The 19,847-nt window shown below is 31.3% G+C and overlaps 1 protein-coding gene across 1 annotated transcript; it reads right to left on the reverse strand.

Annotated features, from left to right (window-relative positions):
- Window positions 1-7,853: 7,853 nt before the first annotated feature.
- On the reverse strand, window positions 7,854-19,739 carry LOTGIDRAFT_86927 (hypothetical protein; the record flags this gene model as incomplete). Its single annotated transcript, XM_009048193.1, has 2 exons — window positions 7,854-8,110; window positions 19,697-19,739. Coding segments are annotated over 2 exons (300 nt in total), but the record flags the coding sequence as incomplete, so codon positions are not given.
- Between the last annotated feature and the right edge of the window lie 108 nt (window positions 19,740-19,847).

Raw genomic sequence — 19,847 nt, forward strand, 5'->3', positions numbered from 1 at the left:
AATTCTAGCTGTGCTTGTTGGTGTACAGTGTCGTGTCATACAACAATTTAGGTGTAAACGCCAAGCCTATACATGATTAACATTTACCTTAAGTTAAATAATTTTCTACCTTGTCCGACTATATTCAAACTATTATATATCTGTTTTCTAAAATAATGTGCATAATCGATTTATTGTAGTAAAAATATAGTACATTATTATGTCATATGGACTCTCTCTCAGCAAGATGCCAATGGTACTTTCCATGATCATAAGAGAAATAAAATATTTTGTTATTCATGATATCATTTATATTGCATTGAAAAATCTGTCAATGATCCGCATATACGAGTTTAATCCCGTATTAAGCAAGTTTTCATTAACAATTAAAAGCCTGTAATTGGGACTTTTTCTAAAAAAAGATCCATTGATAAAATATTCATGTATATCATTCAATTGGAATCATAAAATATAAGAATTTGTATTGCTAGTTTCTTTCCTGACGTCTTATCTCATATAGAAAATTTCGGACTAGCGTATACCTGGCTTGTCAACATTCCATCGGTTTCCGTATACAGATTATGATCCTGACGATAATCCATTAAATCGTTGATTTTATCTTAATACAATTGAAACATGGATCAAATAGATAGCAAACTATTAACTGGTTATAACTAAATTTACCGATATATTGACTACTAAGAGTTGATATTCAAAATTTGAGAAAGGCGACTAAAGTGGTACAAAATATAGCTAACCATGCATTAGAATTGATTCATAACCTATTTTACAATCCGATTTAATTGGAATTACTTGAAAAACGGATGTCAAAAAAATTCTTGTCTTTAGGAAATAAAAGTTCAGGGGCATGTTTTCCAATAAGTTGGAAATCCTCAGTATCGCCTTTACCGGTGCACAATTCCCTTTATCGTACATTATGAGCAAAATTCGTAACATATCATTATGAAGAAAACCTCACTCTCACAGTCAACCAAATTCACGGTAATGGTACTGGAATATTATATAGATGTAGTGTTTTATCTTACCTTCCGCAGTAGCATGTCGTCTGTGTGTTTGGTGTATCTGGATGAAATATACACAACATCATAGAGATCTGAATTTTTATACCCGAAATTTCGATTATGATTTATGTGAATGATTTATCATAGATTTTAGAAATATATTCATCATAATTACAAATGTCTGATCATCATTAATCCGCAAATTTTGATTATCAAATTAGCATTGTTAACATTAAAAAACGAAGTCATTAATTATTATTGGGCGTATAATAAGGAATATACTTTGGTTTGTTATTCAACAGGTGGATTGACCCGAAAGCCTGCAGGTCATATCCCTAAGCCATTCATCACACAAGGTGGTCACTGAAAAAAATAATAGTCTCAAAGATTATGTGAACGTTCTCAGGGAAGGTTTTCAACGAGGATACGTGTTTTCCAAATAGCATTGCCGATATAGAGGAAGCATTAGAATTTTTATACTGCTGAATAATAGCGACCAACTAACGACAGTTCTATGATGCAACTATCGCAGAAGCCCTTAAGAAGTCTTTGCGATTGCGATGTCTTTAACTGCCGAATCACAGACTTCTGATTGAAAATTGAAATAGTGCTTATCGATGTTAACAGTGTCATCGATACACAATCCATAAGTTGATTCATTGACTGTACAGCATTAAATTGTCAAAAAATTTATTCGGTAACAGCCTTTGCAGTTTTGGTAAATTGTCAATAATGAATTGAAGTAAGTGTTAATGGAAGGTATTGGCGTAATGTGTAAGAATGCGATATTATTGTTGGTTTGTTGTAATTTTGATTTGGTGTCTGGCAAGAGGGTTATGCTTGCTTTTCAGTATACCCCTTTTTATACGCCCACGTCCGTCCGTCCGCAATTGCTCGTATACACTCCATAAGACACAATTCTTGGCAGATTTTGACTAAAATTGTCCTGAGTGTTCGTAATCACCCGAGGATGAACCATAATGAAAATCAGAAGAATCGGAAAATATTAAGTATAAGTTATGCCCTTGTTCTTGAAAACGCGTTCAATTTTAACCCGTAAACACACTAGAAAGGACAATTCTTGACGGATTTTGACGAAACTTGGTGTGAGTGTTCATTATCACCCAAGGATGAACCCTATTGAAAATCAGAAGAATCGAAAAATATTTAGTATGAATTATTGCCCTTGTTCTTTGAACACTAAAAGGCATGTTTCTCGTCAGATTTTGACAACACTTATTATTCAGCACCGCACTGAAGGTTGAATATTTTCCCTCTAGAGTTTTCACGAGCTAAAAATTGAACACGTTTCCAAGAATAGGGTCAATAACTCATACCCAAAATTATTCAGTATCGCCCTAAAGTGTTCAAAAGAAGTGTATTACTGAAGGTTGAATATTCATACTGAAAATTGTTACTGTACTGCTAAATATTTTTATTCAAAATCAAAGCTGCCAGTGGGCGTATATGACCTTGTCTGGCAAGCTATCTTCATTAGTAAATATTCACTCACGTATGATTGATATATTTCCTCAAAATGTTGTTTTAGATTCGGATTTTGTTTTGCGGTTCGGATCGTTAGTACTTAGTTTATTTACAGATATGGCTGTATAAGAATCAGAATAGTTTGAATTGGCTTAAAAGAATAGTTGATTCGAAATGAATAGTTTAGGCAGTTTAGATATTGTTTGATTAGGTTGTAAAGAATACTATAGTGATGGTATAATGGTTTGATTTGGTTGTAAAGAACGGTTTCTCTAGTTTAGAAGAATGGTTAGTCAAGAAGTAATTTTTTGGAATGAATATTTGGTGTGGTGTAGCGGATTGGTTTGATTTGGTTTAGAGAAATAGTTTATGTAGTTTATAAATTTGATTTTATGTGGTTGTAAAGAATAGTTAGTTTAGGATAATGGGTTGTAAGTAATAGTTGATGCAGTGTAGGGAATGGCTGAGAAGCGTTGGTGTAGTTTAGAATATTTATTTATGCTGTTCAAGGTATTGAAAATATGCTTTCAAACTTTTATGTGTATTTGGAACAATGATATCATCGACGTCTATTGGTCTTGCAATTCAACTAAATCTAAGCGTTTCATGGCGTAGCTCTCTCAAAATCATTCTATAATTAAAGGAACCACAGATATCTGAAATAGATGGACAACATACACGTACAAACTACACAACCTGCTAACAACCTGTTAAGAATGGTTTTGAATTAGACTAGACGTCTTGATATCGTTTTTTTATTTTCACCATCTTTCACGGAAATCGTTTTCTATGTCCTGAGTAATAAATTTAACATTTATGCTGAAGCTCGTGTTGAATTTAATATAATGTACATCAAGCTAAAAATATCCCGTGCTTGGCATGTAGATATATTCAGGTATACGCCGTGCCAAATAAATATATGACAGACACACATCAATCTGATAATTCAGGGTAATTCTACCTCAAATTTACAACTTGAAAACTTGTTATTAGGTGGTTATCATTTTGCTGTGTTTGCCACTTCTGGCAGATTTTAAAGTCTCATTTGTTATACCCGATTACGTTATATTATGTAATATGTATGAAATTAATTATACTTTACAAAACCTTTTCGTAATTCAATAACGTGCATAACTTAAAAAATGGTTGGTTTTAATTTTTTAAACAATTTGCACATCTTCTATCAGTAATACTTTCGTTGATTTTAATGCATTTTAATTTGAAAAACATTTATTGTAAGAATTATCAGAAAAAGGGCTGCATCAGGGTGACCTGTTCACCAAAAACAACAAATCAGTTATTTACATCATATTTGGCCAAAATCTCCAGTTCATAGGGGCATCCATTTTGATGCGGCACGAAAATTGTGATAAATACTACTGTGGGTAGTATCATTTCTCAATTAATGTATCCTTTAAAAATTACCATCCCCAACCATTATAATGCAGTTGATCCTGGTAAGAGTGTAAATACCTCGTCTTGAAGGATTTCTAAACTCCGGAATATTTAACATATGATCACCAAATAAGCCCCTTTAATACAATTCATTTCTCATAGTTAATCTTTTCGTCATTCTCCATTTGTCATCTTGCTAATGAATATATTTGTCACAATTAATAGCTATGTTTTCCCGCACCTTACAAAGGTCACAGAGGTGACCCCTTCTGTTTCTTGCATTCCTCTATCCTTTACTTGACGATTGTTTTTTCGCAAAGGAAATAAGTCGAGGATTATTTTGAATAGATTGGAAATTAATTGAATTGGAGCTCAACTATTGCACAGTTTTCAGTGGGGCTAGTATGGCTCACCTCAAATCACTTACAATTCAAAATTCAGATGACACTGGCATACTAAATAATTTTATTTGTGGATTACACACACGAATATCCGTACACAACACGAAGATGTCGACCATATTCACGTACTTTTATTAGTTTTTAGTTTATTCAAGCTCAACAAATCGTTATGGCATTGATTTGATTTTGTATTGGCAATAAATTAGTTCGAGAAATTAGTCAAGAAATATATGTTTGGATGAAGGTTTAAACCAAAAATATTAAGGTACTTTTAGTCGTCGGCGGTGCTACATCACATCATCATTAGTCTACACCAACGACATACTGTATTTAATATCATCTGTATTATGGCATCTTTTGACTTCGCTCTTCTCACTTAAAGGGCTATACAGTCATGTAAAATACTATACTTTTTTGACTTGGAAGAATAGTCTTGTAAACTTTCCTAATTCTAGCAATTCCCATATATACAGGTGGTGTATAAAAATTTATTGTGTGAGGTCTTGAGTATTTAGTATAAGAGTTATCTAACAAAGTGAATAACGGAACACATCATTTTGATGATCTAACCGACCATAGTAATAGAAGCGATTTAGTTCTCTTCTTACAATTAATTTCAGATCTCCTGAATGACCTCCTCATATTACGTCTTGCTAATCTGAACTTCAAGCTACAGCGTTTGACACGATGACAACGAAGTTAGTTTATGGACTCCGAGTTACAAGAGGTCAAATAATTTTGGTTAACCTGCTACCTCCCAGTCTCGTTATTCACCTTTGAACAGGTGACTATGAGATATTCACACATTACTGTGAATTCTAGCCATAAAATGGGAGGGGAGCGTAGAGGTCCATAATAGTCCGGGTCTTAATAGATTGATGCTCATGTTTAAACGAAAAAGCCCAAATTTGTGGAATTGAGATGAAATGTTCTTGTATAAACTAGGTCTAAAAGACCAGAGTGTAATGATTTCTATAAGTGTTGCTGTGTCGATTGACGTTATTCATTTTCAAATTTGATTAAATATAATGGATCTAAAGGCTCTCTCTGTCAAATGCCCGATCAGTTAGATTGAAAACTGAGCATTTTATTAATCCTTTAATGAGATAATAACCAAGTTTGTAATAGCTGATAGTTCAACATAACATTTCTCATGAAATGCGAGAGTGGAGATGTGGTTTTGTCTCGACTTCATCCATCACTGCAATAATCCCCCTTCTCTATTTCTCTAGATTTGGTCTCTAGAACTTCTCTTCAGCCAGTAATGCAAATGTGTCATCTTCTCACAATACTACAAGTTGACAAACGTTTGACCTGTTCAAAGGTTAACTGCTCTAAATCCTGAACATTTGTAATGGTAGACATGTATTAATAGCCTTGTAAAGCCCTCAATAATTACTGGAGTGGTTTAATACCTAAAAATTGTGTTCTTCAATTGAAGAATTTGGCTACCAAGGTTGATTAATTTTTAAACTTTGGATTCGCAGTATTCTTAACATTTTTTTGAATTGTAGGGGTTTATTTCACAAAAACTGAACCTTTTTAATGCCCAGTTATCTGATTGGTCAATAATATCGATACCGATTTTAAATCTTATAGCTAGTTATCCAATCAGATTAATATCATTTGTAAATTTCGATTTATCTCAGTTAAATTTTTATGAAACAGGCCACTATTTGGGAATAATCTTCATTCATATAGATTTATCTGGTATTAAATACAGGTTCTTCAAATAGTGGTGTTTTTTTGTGACTGGAAAGCTAAAGGCGAGCGGAAGAGAAGGGAAGGATATTACTGCATCAAATTTGTAATATATGAAGACAAAATCCAATTCATTATTTTTATTCATCAGTTTTCAATATTTTCATGAACTCCATTTTTACATTAATGTGCTGCAAAATATGACATTTGACAATGACTATAGCTACAGACAAAAATAGAACACACACAAGACATGAACATTGACTTCGTGAATACCCTGATTTACAATATGTAATATCTTCTCGTTTAGCGGGGATTAAAAATAATTTAATATCAACAATAATAATATATTCTAAATAAAATATCATAAAGCCATTTCTACCTCACCTTCATTTGTTACAATACTTATAATAATTTACTCAGAGTAACATTTATGTGGGATTTTTTTATCAGTGTAACCCACAGCGACAGAATTTAAATCGACTATTTGAGTTAGACATTACAAATACATCTACATCTTCAGAAATTGAATTAGTATTTTGAAATAATCTAATACTGACATAATAATACTACGATTACCCGAAGAAGCAACTGAACATTTGGCAAGAGCTGTGGCACAACTGTTCCGTCTATAAGATGAAACATGTCATATAAATACGCGCATGAATTCGATCACATCAATGCATTTTCAATCGTGTACCTATGGGAGTATTATTTAGGAAAGAATTGAATATAACAATATGTATAAATACTAATATGACTTGATTGACATCAATAATTTTCAATCGAGTACTGTTGATTTTGATTTGAAGAATTGAATATTTCTGAATAAATTCCAAAAGTAAGGTATAAATAATTTACTTTAATTAATTCGAAAATTTATGAAATGGTTTAGGTTCTGAGTAGGTTTGTTTCGCAAAGAAAGCATTTCATTCTGATTGACATTTATGAACGTGGAAAATGTACCTCGTAATTTTTTTCTTAATCATTAAAAATAAATTGATAAATGCAGGCCAAATTATCTCTGATGTGAATGCACGGAGATCATAAATTAAGATGTAAAACAAAAATAAAATGCTATGTTTTATAACGAAAGATAAATGCACAGATCAACTAGCTAAATTTGAACTTAGTGTAGAATTTAATGTAATTATGATTAGTATCCATGAAGAAATAACATACTAAGAGAAAACACGGCAAAATTAAATGCGATGCAATACAATGAAGACCTCTGATATGTCACTGAAATCTGATTTTCTTGACATGAATTAGGCTTGTTTCCATAATACAATATTGTGATATAAATACATTTACAACAAAAGATCTATTTACAATTTGAATTATTTATTCCGTAACGAATGACCGACTTTCACACATTCCAGAATAGATGGCACCTTTTGGAAGCTTTTAATGTCTTTGGCTGAAAGTTGATATTTTGTTAACCAATTAACAGAAATGTTGGCTAAACACCATTGGTCACTTCAGTAAATATATTATCCACAAAACAACGCTTCTTTCTCGTATTTTTTCATCGTCCACGATTTCGCAATCTTACCACAAAACACTTTCTGTCGAGTCTCGCTATTGAAAGTTTACATTTATCATTTGTCTTTCTCACAAATGAGTTTTTGTCATGTAATTATTTTAAGAATAAAGTAAAGAAATGTAACAAAAAACAATAATTCAACAAAGAATATTAAGTATCCTTCTACTTCATGTCTGTCTGCGAATTTGGTACGCACACCACACCATAAACTTTGATTCTATTACACCAATCCATTGACGAAAATTGTTTGTCACAAAATTTAATATTGACTAAACATTTGAAATAAAAACTATTCAATTTTCAATGTAACGACAATTTATGTTCTTCAGCTGCTTTCTCTAAAGCGTTTGCTAGATTCATATTTTTGGCTATGTGAGAAAGTTTATGATCTTTTTTCCACTTCATTCTACGATTCTGGAACCAAATTTTAATTTGACGTTCAGTAAGATTAAGCGCATGCGCGATTTCTATACGGCGCCGTCTTGTGAGGTATTTATTATAATGGAATTCTTTCTCAAGTTCCAAAGTTTGATGACGAGTATACGATGTTCTGGATCTTTTTGAATCTGCGTCATTCCCATCTGAAAGTAGAAAAAATGTCAAATTGTGAATTTTACTTATGTAATAGATTATGACAAGCAAGTATCAAAACAACGAATTTTTGACCTTACATACTAACTACAATGCAACAAGAACGATTTTATAGAATAAAAAAGGACAGATATTTCTGATCAAATTGATTATTATTTATAAAATCAATGAAACACATTATTCTGCAATAGATGACATTTACTTGAACATTAATTATCCAACTTTCTGACCCATTTAAAGCATGTTTTTTACTTAAACAAATATTTTACATCCAAATATAGATATTTAATTGTTGCAATCCATGTAATGGCTCAAGCTATTACCTTCTTATGTTCTGGTGTACCTTTTGTATTTCAGGTTTTTATTTATCTAGACACAAAGAATATTGATTGTATATCGTAAAACTAAAAACGCTCAACTGAATTTTATTCAGAGGTTAAAAAGTCCGTGATCCTTCATTTTAAATTAATTGTAATTACTTGTCCCAATGATCTATGTCTTTCAATTTAAATAATGATACCGAAAAGATCAAAAGAAACACAATTGCTGTGAACTGGCTAATCACCAAATCAAATTTACCAGAGACTTGGTCATGACGTGATTCATTAAGAAACACAAAAATTAAACTCGGCGTAAAATTACAAATTTCCTTGAGAATAGAATCTTGTGTTTGATCGTCACATTGCGTTTAATTTTGCAGAAGAAAACTTGCATGAGAATTGCTCGCCTATTTAGTTATGTAAACTAATGGCAGCGAGAAACCTGCGACTGCATCAATAGTAAAACCAATTCCATGCCGAACAAATTTCAACCAATCAAGAGACGTCTTTAACACTCAAAATTTCAGGCAGTTACGCGCGCGTGACAAAATTTGTTCACCGCTTGGTATCCTCCAATGGGGCAAAGCTTCAAATAACAAAGAAAATCCATTTATATCTGCCTAAATTCGCCTCTCCTTCCCTTCCTTTTCTAATATTTTAAAGTCAAGTGTGACAAGGGTCAATTTAGCCAGTTTTCCCTGCTGTTCCGATTGTCTCTAGGGAAACACGACATTTCCATTCGTCATTTTAACATTTAATTACTACGTTGGTGCTTTCTTCGACTAATTTTCTAAGATTTATTTTAAATTTTCTTTTTTTCTAACCTGAGAAGAGCCAACAACGTTTAAATTAAAAGGTATCCATACATGTCACCATCAGTCTATGAGACGCCACAAGGAAAATTACTTTCATTAATACATATCATGCTGCAATGTCCTTACAGTTTGCTATTTCTATGTTCAAAGGTTTGATTATAAAAGGAATACCACAGAAAATACTACCAATGAACGTTATTTCCCAAAAGTATTCCAATTTGAGACGAACGCTCTTGAAAGGTTAATAAATGTGTTCGTAATATGATTTATGATAATAAATCTTTGGCCAGATTACACAAGAAATTTATTTCAAAAAATCATTAAAATTCTTCCGGTTTGGATCAAAGACTACTGAAAACCTGGCTAGCTTCGTGAAAATTTATTGTCGGAGAGTCGATATTGATTAAATAAGGAAAATGCACATTTCATTGTGTAATATTACCTGTTGAAATAAATCAAATGCCGCCATTTTTAATATTGAAATGGTTCATTATAATGTTCTATCAAAACGGGGTAAACTCTATGCACAAGATCAGAATTGAAAAGCTAAGAGTTTGTTTTATTACATTAATATTGAATAATAATGTCATTAGAACTATGAGGTTGGTATGCCGGAAACTGTATAATCATATACGAGTGATTGCATAAACTCGTGTAATTTACGTGATTAAATAGGGAAAGTAATGAAGCGAAAGGTGTACATGATCAGTCTATTGACAGGTGTTTAATACAGATTTCTCAATCAATAACTAACACAATCATTATTATTGAATATTCATCATGTTGGTCGACAGCTTGGCCCACACAGCGCGATTTTTTTAGTTTATATGTTTCATGCTTCAAATATTAAATAATCTCCGTAGCATAATAATGATTTTTCCCCGTGAAACAGAAGTTGATAGCTGCGTTGACTACCGTTAAGTCCTCTATAGACTCCTCGGATATGCGATAACTTATCTATCATGAACGCTTGTCGTTTATATTTAAGTCCACAAATTCAACTGAAAATGAAAATCTTGTAATCGACGGACCCTAAGGTAGCACAGAATGCATAGAAATATTGGTTAAATGACAAAGTGGATTCTGTGTTACCTGGTACTCCTAAATAGTGTATCCAGTGTACATTGTATTAAGAGATTCAATTGCTTGTCAACAGCAATTTAGTACTCGGGTGAACTGAGACGAGTCCAAATGAAAGCACTGGCCTAGGTCACAGAGCAATATATAAGCTTATTGACAATGTGAAAATTAGATTACTTGTTAAAAATGTAGTCTTATTCAGTTATGAGAACTCGTAACTTACACAAGTAACCAATGTAAAAGACAGATACGTCGTGATACGTCTCGGCAACATATATCTATGTTCATTACAATTCTAATTCAACTTAATTCAGAGATCTGAAGATCGGAAATTCAAAGTCACATTTCAACTTGGACTTTATGATTAATGAGAATTCATTGGAACCTCAAACCACCATTCTATAAAGCATTGTTTTTCTATTCCCAACTGTCTCATTAACAACCTCTCTTTAAATACTACCTCTTATTTGGGGCTTAGTTAACAATCAAATATGTATGAAGTGACGGATTTACGCAGTTTCCTTGTCTTAAAGACGATGTTTGCTTAGCCAGGATTGATAATTACCACGACCAAAAAGGCACCTATCGATTAGAGGATCAGACTGAGATTTTTTTTCCATACTTAATATTCACGCTAGGGAAAAAGACGTTTGTCAAATCACATCGAATTATTACGCATGCAATTATGAATGTTGTAACTACAGTGTGAGTAATTATGATCATTTATCATAGCACCCTCTCTAACAATTCTGATTTTAGATTGTAACAAATCTGAATTCATTATTTCTAGCAGATAACCTATAACTTCTGCAACATTATCTTGTTTTTTATTCGCTCGTTTTAATCATACGTCATCAGAGCCACCATTGGCCTCCAGATGGTCCACAATTAGAATTCAGCTCGTCTTAGAGAACTAGCAAATACTTGAATTACGTTTAAATCTAGTTTATAAATATTTTCACAGAGATGTTTGTTGCTTTTCTCTCTAGGTTTTCTTGGAAATTTGTATTCTCACTCTATATCTATTCTACCGAAAACTAAAATGAATCCAGAATTAATAACCGATGCGAAGCACTCGTTTGCATAATGTGATAAACCCGAAACGAGGTGAAATAAAAAAAAATTAAATGTAGCCATTAGATTCAAGCCGTAAAATAGTCAGGGTGTCCCACAAATGAACATTAACATTACATTAAAAATATAAAATATGGCGATTAAAAGAAGGTTAGACTGGGTCAAAGAGTAGAATGATATTTTATGGTCATGCATTGCCTTCTCAAAACCATACACATTACAAAGTCATCAGAGTGGAAATATTGTTGAATCGTATGAAATCTGATCCTTGCCTCGTTTATAGCCACTGTGAATTACCCAGCATGCCTCCACATATATTTACTTCCGCTCAATTTACCAAATTTAGAAAACACACGTGAACAACCAACCCTTTACAGCGATGCGTATTTCATTTCATAACAAAATACTTGATACGCTAGATAAAATAAAAAATAACATTTTTAAAATATAGGAGACAAAATACCAAGAAAAAGATAAAAGTCAATATTCAGAGAGGACTGAAAGCTAGTAGATGTACTGTGAAATCTTGTGAGTAAATGTAAAACGGCACTGGTTGTTAGCTCGTAACTAAAGAGATAATTCACGCTACATTCTAAATGTTGTCCATTATTAAGATGAAAGATAAGAAGGTAATGAAGCGAATATTTATCCAATTCTCTTTACAATTTAATAATACAAGTCAACGTATCAATATACCATTAAGGACCTCAAAGCGTGTATACATCCCATAATTTATCATATTACCCAGCATGCTATCATCTCGTCTCTCTTTCATTCTCACCTTTTATAGAACAAAATCATAAGACTGAGAATAATTTCCAGTCTGTCGCTCTTTAACTTTGGTGAAGGCGTCTCACTTATTTTTTCACTTAAGAGAACTTGCTAAAAAAATTCTTGTTTCTTTAACACCAAATGTAATTGAAAATATAAAATTACTGTAAATCATGACCTATTTCCTTTTTTAATGAAAATTATATTTTCTTCGCAGACAGACACAATTGCATATTGGTCGGCTTAATTTTACTACCTTAGGGATTTTACCAAATTTACATGGAATCTTAAGGATATATGAAGAAGGACAAGTCAAGGGAAAGTCCCTTGCAACGTAAAATTTATTATGATAGGATAGCTTTTTACGTAAATGTAATAAAAAAAATTGTAATGTGTAACTAAGAAGTTGTTCTGATAATGATGATGTGCAAATTACTATTAGATTAAATTTGTGTTGCCCTTTTTTCATATTATATTGGAACAGTCGGCAATCAATGAATTTTGTATCCAGAAACTTAAGTAATTAGACCTAATGAGTTTTAGTTGCTGATGACTTCTAGATGAGAAAGAAGGGTGATTAATGGAATATATTTTGTATTTAAAATGAAAGACAACACGAGTATGTAATTATGAGGTAGGAGTTGATGACCACCAGCCTTCTGTTTAATGACAGGTTTCTGGTGAATATGAAAATGACGTTTGCCATCTTGAAAAATAAATCACAGTATTTTGATAATGAGACGTACATATTGAACCTTTTGTAATATTTGAGGAAATGGAAAGTCTGAATCAAATATTCAGGTCAATCAGCTTTTCGTTAAAAGCCGACTTCAACGAATTTTGACTTATCAATATATTGTGTACGTATTGATTCACAATGCTGTAAAATAGCGATTTATAAAATGTTATATCTAGCAAAATCAACTCAAAAGTCATAATTTAGCTTCAAAACAAAGCAGACCATAACCAACAAAACAAATGTTGATTTGATTTGATTTGAAATAGATAGTAGTTAATCATCAATACCAGAAAGTTAAAAGTGAACCTGATTTTTTGGATTGTAGTATACGTGACTTTTAATAAATATCAAAGCATCTCTGTGATGTGAGGCCTGTAACAGACAGAACGATTACTCAAATAACTATAATAGACCATTACACTACGGGATATAGAATTTACATTTCAATTCATACACACATAAAAGAACATTGAAACCAAAGCCTAATTTATGCGACTAACATAACCTTACATTTCCCCCCTTTCAGACCAACTTTACAAACTGAATGTAGTTTTCTACTCTAAAGATGTATGGAGGCTTTCAACTCTTTGAATATTTAACCTGTAAGTGATAATAGAAGATTTGCCTCATAATAGTTTGTAACCATTCAAACAATTAGGAAAATTCATGTTTTGCAGATGTAATAATATGTATGAGCTGGGTTATTTTGTTTAGAATTAAGGCTGAATAGTTAGTGAAGCCAGTTGCTGGCTGTAAGACGCATGATAATATTTGTCATGCTTACACAAGGGCCGAATAATACCGTGTCCTCGTTTAAAGTTATGTGGAATTATTTACACTCATTCTGTTAAATTCATTGATGTCATTTTCCGACCCCAATAACCTTATTGTGATATCATTCTAACGTTTCGTATGTTTCAATCTCACTAAACGTTGATGGTTATCTCCATGAAAAGATTGCTTTGTAACCTTTGTATTACGCATATAGTGTGTGAAAAAAATGTATGCGGTCAACAAGTGCTACACTGGACTGTGCTTAATGTACAGTACAGATCTTTTGGGAACAATTCGAAAATGATACACGAATGCATGACGTATTACAATATGTGTTATTATATGCAAAATAAGTTTCGAAATCTTGAATATTTCAAAAAGTTATGTTAACTTTTAATACACTAACCGTTTAGCGGATATAAATTTTCGAAATATTAACGATAAGAAATTTCTAATCCAACATTTTGTTACTTGCTCAGCCTTGGCGTAAATTCGCCTGTAAAAAGGTAATAAATCTCAATTACATTTTTTTCTTTATAGTTTCAACACAAAACGCTTGTCAAATTTGAAGGTGTGTGCTAAGCCAGCAGTATCTGAGATATACAAATGATAATATCTTAATTTCTAGCTATAAGGTACGAAAAATAGTTTAAGTGGGAAAGTTAAACCGTTCGCCCTATTAAGAGTATATATGCGAATGAGTATATGAGCAAATCCTGACTATTAATATCTTCATTCTGAATGAGTTGAGTTTAATCTCATATTTTTTTGAAGTGTGATCTCCATTTGACAGATCAACTTGAGACCATTGTTAAATATGGGAGATTTATAACAGTCTCCTCGATCCCGTCTCTATTCAACTTCACACAGAACCCTTGCAGATTTTTATCAAAATTCATTCATCTTGAACGAGAACTTTGTATTTTTTACACTGAATACATCGTAAATTTCACTTTGTATATTGTTAGAAAACAAGTCACTTTCCAGGCTGTCTGAGCGATTAGAAAGCTTGGGCAAACATCCTGTCGTAGTTTAAGTCTCAATCTGTCCTTACACAACAATGTATTAAGGCGAAATACTCGAGTTAAATGTTAACGAGACCCGTATTTTATACTAAAACTATTCAAATGATTAACGTAAAGTTTGAATTCAAACTAACAATAGACGCCAGGAGAAGATATTTACATATAGCTGTAATATAGAAAAGTTAGATAGAACATTCAAATGGAATATAGCTTGGATTTCAACGTCAAAATAAATATCAATGGAAGGATATAATATGGACAGTTAAGGTTGGCATCAATGCACCCAATAGAGGTCCAGAAACATTACTGATTCAGATTGGTAGCACGAAGAAGAAAATGATACTGTGTTCCTTTCCAGTAGAGTTTTCAATGTTAAAATCACATTGTCCTGAAGTATTTATTATCGTATCGTATATTCATCTTATAAGTCATATTACATTGACGTTAAATCAAAGACTGGGTACAAATGGTATTATCATTATAATGCATATTAATCCTTTTTCGAAAGATTCCTTATTTTCTTATTTCTAAGTTGATATATGTCACTATTTGTTTAAAAGATGGGTCGTTACATTCTACATTACAGAAGAGTCTGTTTCAAGGGAGATAATTTGAAAGGTTAAATATAAAGGTGCCATAATCTGATCTAAATTCAAACTCTTAAAACGAAGCCAAATAAAAAAGGAAACCATTTATCATTTTTTATGGCGAAGAATATTTTTGCGTATGAAAGAAATGAGGAGTTGGAACTTAATTAGACAAAAAGGTGGTAATAATTGAATAATATACAATAGGAACTTCAGATTAAATAATAATGAAATTCACTTTTGAAGGTGGCGGATATTTGATAAAAAGTTTCCAGACTTTCATTTAAATAATTTTAATACACTGGCTTAGTTCCAGACATAATAAATGGTTATCGTCGAAGAATGATTTACTGTTTTCTATGAAGGAATCCAGGTCAACACAGAAGGTACCGTCTGATAACTAAGTATCAGGGCGAATTTTCATTATTACTGCTTGCTCAATGTTATCATATTTGTTTGTTAATTTTTCGAAATTTTAAAAGAGAGAAAATTGTATTAGTAAATCATTACTTATATTTTTAGAAATGAATATTAATTACAAATAAGAAGTGGAATGGACAATGTTGCCATCAACTAGAATTGCCTTGCAATTATATATTGGTAGGACTATGTATTTATCAAAGCAAAGTAAATGGGTTTTCGCCATTGTTAAGAGTTTCCTTGTTTGAAATATCAAATTCTGATGATTTACTTTGAACTACCTTTAGGATTAAACCCTAAAAAACGTTTTCAGGAATTATTTTCAAAAAATACTTACATATATGGATATATTTTACTAGCCATTATTTAGAGAACTAAGGTAGGTGATTTGGATCGGTCAAAAACGATAAACAATAAATTTGTCTCAGTCTTAGTTAAATAATCTAATGCCATATCACACCACTTTGCTTCTAGTGCGGGTTTTGAAGAAGAAACAGGCTTCTCAAATTTTAGTATTAATTGTTAACTGACTTACAGAAATAGGGGTATTTTCTTGATATTTATTCTGTTTTACGTATTCATATGTTTAGGTTTTCTATTCAGTGTAAAATGCCCATCTGTATTTTTTTAATTTCTGATGAACGTGTGGTTCAACGAAATAAAGAATTTTATTTAATTTAATGCTTGATTATTTGTCAATTGAAGTATTCAAAACTTTGAATATCACTAACAAAAAACACTGGTAAATAACAGTAGGCAAAGAGGTTCTTCTATCCTAGAACTTTTATTACTTGTATTTATATGAAGTCTAGACATAGAAGTTTTTAATCTTTATATTCTATGCTCTTTCGATGGGAAGAGACCATGAAATTGAAAAAGTTCGAGACGAAACCCTTAGGAAATGCTGATAAAATAAAACTAATCAAGATATTTAAACAAATCACCACCAAGAGAACTATATAAATAACATAAAAGTTAATTTCTTTTGGAAATATCGTCAGCTAACAAGATCTTTAATTTACGGTCTTCAGACGATTGCCGCAGATCATAAAATAAAATGTGAGGACAGCTTACGAGATGAAAAGAGTTAACAGCTCATTTCTAACGACAAATGGTAGTTTAAAACACTAAATTTATGAAGTGTTTTATGAACGAAGGTTGATTGTTAAATAGTCATCAAATAGAGTCTGATACACGACCTGAAATTAGCCTTTAAATTACCAATATCTACTTTAATACATTGAATACATGTCTTTTATGCATAAACCCTTATATTTGTAGTGAAACGATAGTCTAATTATTTTATATTTTCATTTTTTTGTGTAATGTATCAAGCGATACAAGCATATTCAATCGTATTTTATCTTTTTTCTAGCCTGTATCTCATGCTTTTAACATATACTGTCTATTTGAATGTAGTAAATGGTAATTTATTTACAATCATATATCAATGATATTATTTCTTATGAATGATTTACAAGTGTTCTATGAAAGACTCCTGTTAAATGATAAATACATTTTGACCTAATAACTATTTCATTATTATTTATATGCTATTCCTCTTTTCTTATACAGATATTACCTACATGTACATGACTGTGTATCGGCAACTTTGATCTCACAAACAATAGAAAATACACATATATCATATTCTTATTCACTTTGTCAACTTCCCAGCAAGAACTCCAGTGTACACCTGTGGTTTTTGTTACGTTTGAATTCAAATAGAGCATGAGCATAATAGAATAGTATGTCGTAGTGGAAAACATATGTTTTCGTTGACTTGGTCTATCCTTGCCAAACCTGTCCTTATTTTCTACTTAGTCAAACCGTTAAAACTAAGTGACTTACCGTGTAAGTGAAAGGTTACAATTAATCAGTTTGGGAAATCTGTCATTTTGTGGAAAAGCAAAACTATTTCGAAAATTTACAAATGTTTTAATTTTGTTTTCAGAAAATATAAAGGTTTTGACATATTAAATGGTTTATTTAATGAATTAGTCCTGTTTCCGTGTTTGAACAATGCCTGGATTGTGACCACCATCCAATTTTTCCAAAAAATCATCGTCTTTAGTAAGTTTCCGCCCTACATTAAGTATAACTAATGAAGCTTTGAAGCATTATCAATCTAATATTTTTTATCATAGAGACCAATGAATATATCTATTTTAAAAACTTGATTCAAAACTAATTTTATTGTCCAGCATTTAGGTTCGAAAAACAGATCTTAAATTTAAGAAACTGAGCTCTTTATTTCGGTATACATCCTGAAACTCCAAATGAACTAAAGGAGTTTTGTTAAACATTGTTTCTTTAATGCAAAATTCTAGATAACCCGATTTCGTCTCCTGTTTATTAAGAACAATTATTTCTCAAATTTGGAAGAGAATGAAATTTTTACATGAGCAATAATATTTTACTGTAGAAACTCGCTGTTAATTCCAATCGAACGCGTGGCCAAAATTAAAATGTATTTTCACCAGTCTGCAGTATATATGAAAATATATTTGAAATGATTGAATATATTCATATAGCCACCTACGTTGTAAAGATAACATAAACGTGCAAGAGTAAGCGTGTATGATACAATATGTACATCAGCTTCTTAGATTATCTTTCAATAATAATCTACATTTAGCACCTTCTTGCTATTTTATTTATTTAACTCACTTTGCCTCGGGGCTTCAGTATAAATATTGTAAAAGTATTCCTTAATCAATACTTGCAATTTCCTACTTTCAAAAATTAATGATTTTTCGCAGTCTAGGTCATTTGTAAGAGCAAAGTGAATAACATTCATATCTGAAGCTCAGCTAAAGTAATAAATGAATTTCCTATAACAAAACTGCCTGAATTGCATATAATTGGAATCCATGTTAAATTAAAACCTCGTTAAACATACTTTTCCTGTTATAACGTTATATTATCTGAATATTACTTGTTATTTCAAAAACAAATACAGGTTATGAATTAAAAAATGTTCCTATATATTTGACTACTTTTAATTGCTTTTAAAAGCACCTTTATTTAGTAATATTTTTACCTATTCATTTTCCTGTTTTTTATATATATGATACGTGTTATTTAAATTAGTTACAAAAGTTTCTATATTTTCAATCATATAATATACGTGTTTATATTTTTCTAATCTGATCTAATTTCCCCGACTAAATTTGTTATGCTGTACATCTAAATTATTCATATCGAGTGTAATTGGCGTAACATTGTCTCTTTTGATTTAAAGTATGTACAATTAACAAAAATAAAATATTAAATATGCAAATAATAAACTACATATTTTTCTGGAACATAACCTATTTTTAATTTCATTTTTCTGCTACTTTCATGTGCTACCGCCAAGATGTCATTATTTGATTATTTAGAAAACTATTAAAATTTGTTAATATAAAAAATATGTTATACTATTCAAAGGTACTTCGCTGAAGAAAAATTAAAAAATGGTTCAATTTATATATTTAAGGAAAATGGACACATTTTCTTTTATAGAAACTTTGTTTTTTCATAAAATTCAGATTATGCTTAGTTCAAATTGTATAATGTTGACCCAGGCTCTAGCTTACTGACAGCAGAATTTTATTTGATTTTAAAGACTAACTAGTTTAATTTCAACCATGTCGGTTAAAATGAGGTTATTACTAGAATTATAAGTCAATAAAAAGCAGACGTTATACACACGTTATACAAATCAATAAATATGGAAGAATTGAAAGAATAGAAAAAATGGGGTCACACAGAAAAATATAAACAAATCCCAATGGTCTGCTGGATTAGATATCTAATAACACAGCTAAGTATCACGTAAACATAACAAGGAGTATATCATGTATAGAAATATTACAAATACTTTAAATAAATCATCAAATGCTAAACAATTTGGATAATATTATACAGTCGTATGAAAGAATTATAACTTTAAGCTTAAAATCAATAAATGCTCTGTTTATTCTTACCTGCACTATATTGCATTCTTCTCATCCATGGGTATATGTGTGGTGGGTTCGAATCACCTTCTCTCGGACTAGGACATTGTTGATCCTGAACAAGTCCCCGATCTGTAGGGGTCGGGGTTTGAGTTGAGGGACTATTTGAATGTGCTGAGTC

This window comes from Lottia gigantea (assembly GCF_000327385.1).
Source record: "Lottia gigantea unplaced genomic scaffold LOTGIsca_12, whole genome shotgun sequence".
In the NCBI taxonomy this organism is placed as follows: Eukaryota; Metazoa; Mollusca; class Gastropoda; family Lottiidae; genus Lottia; species Lottia gigantea.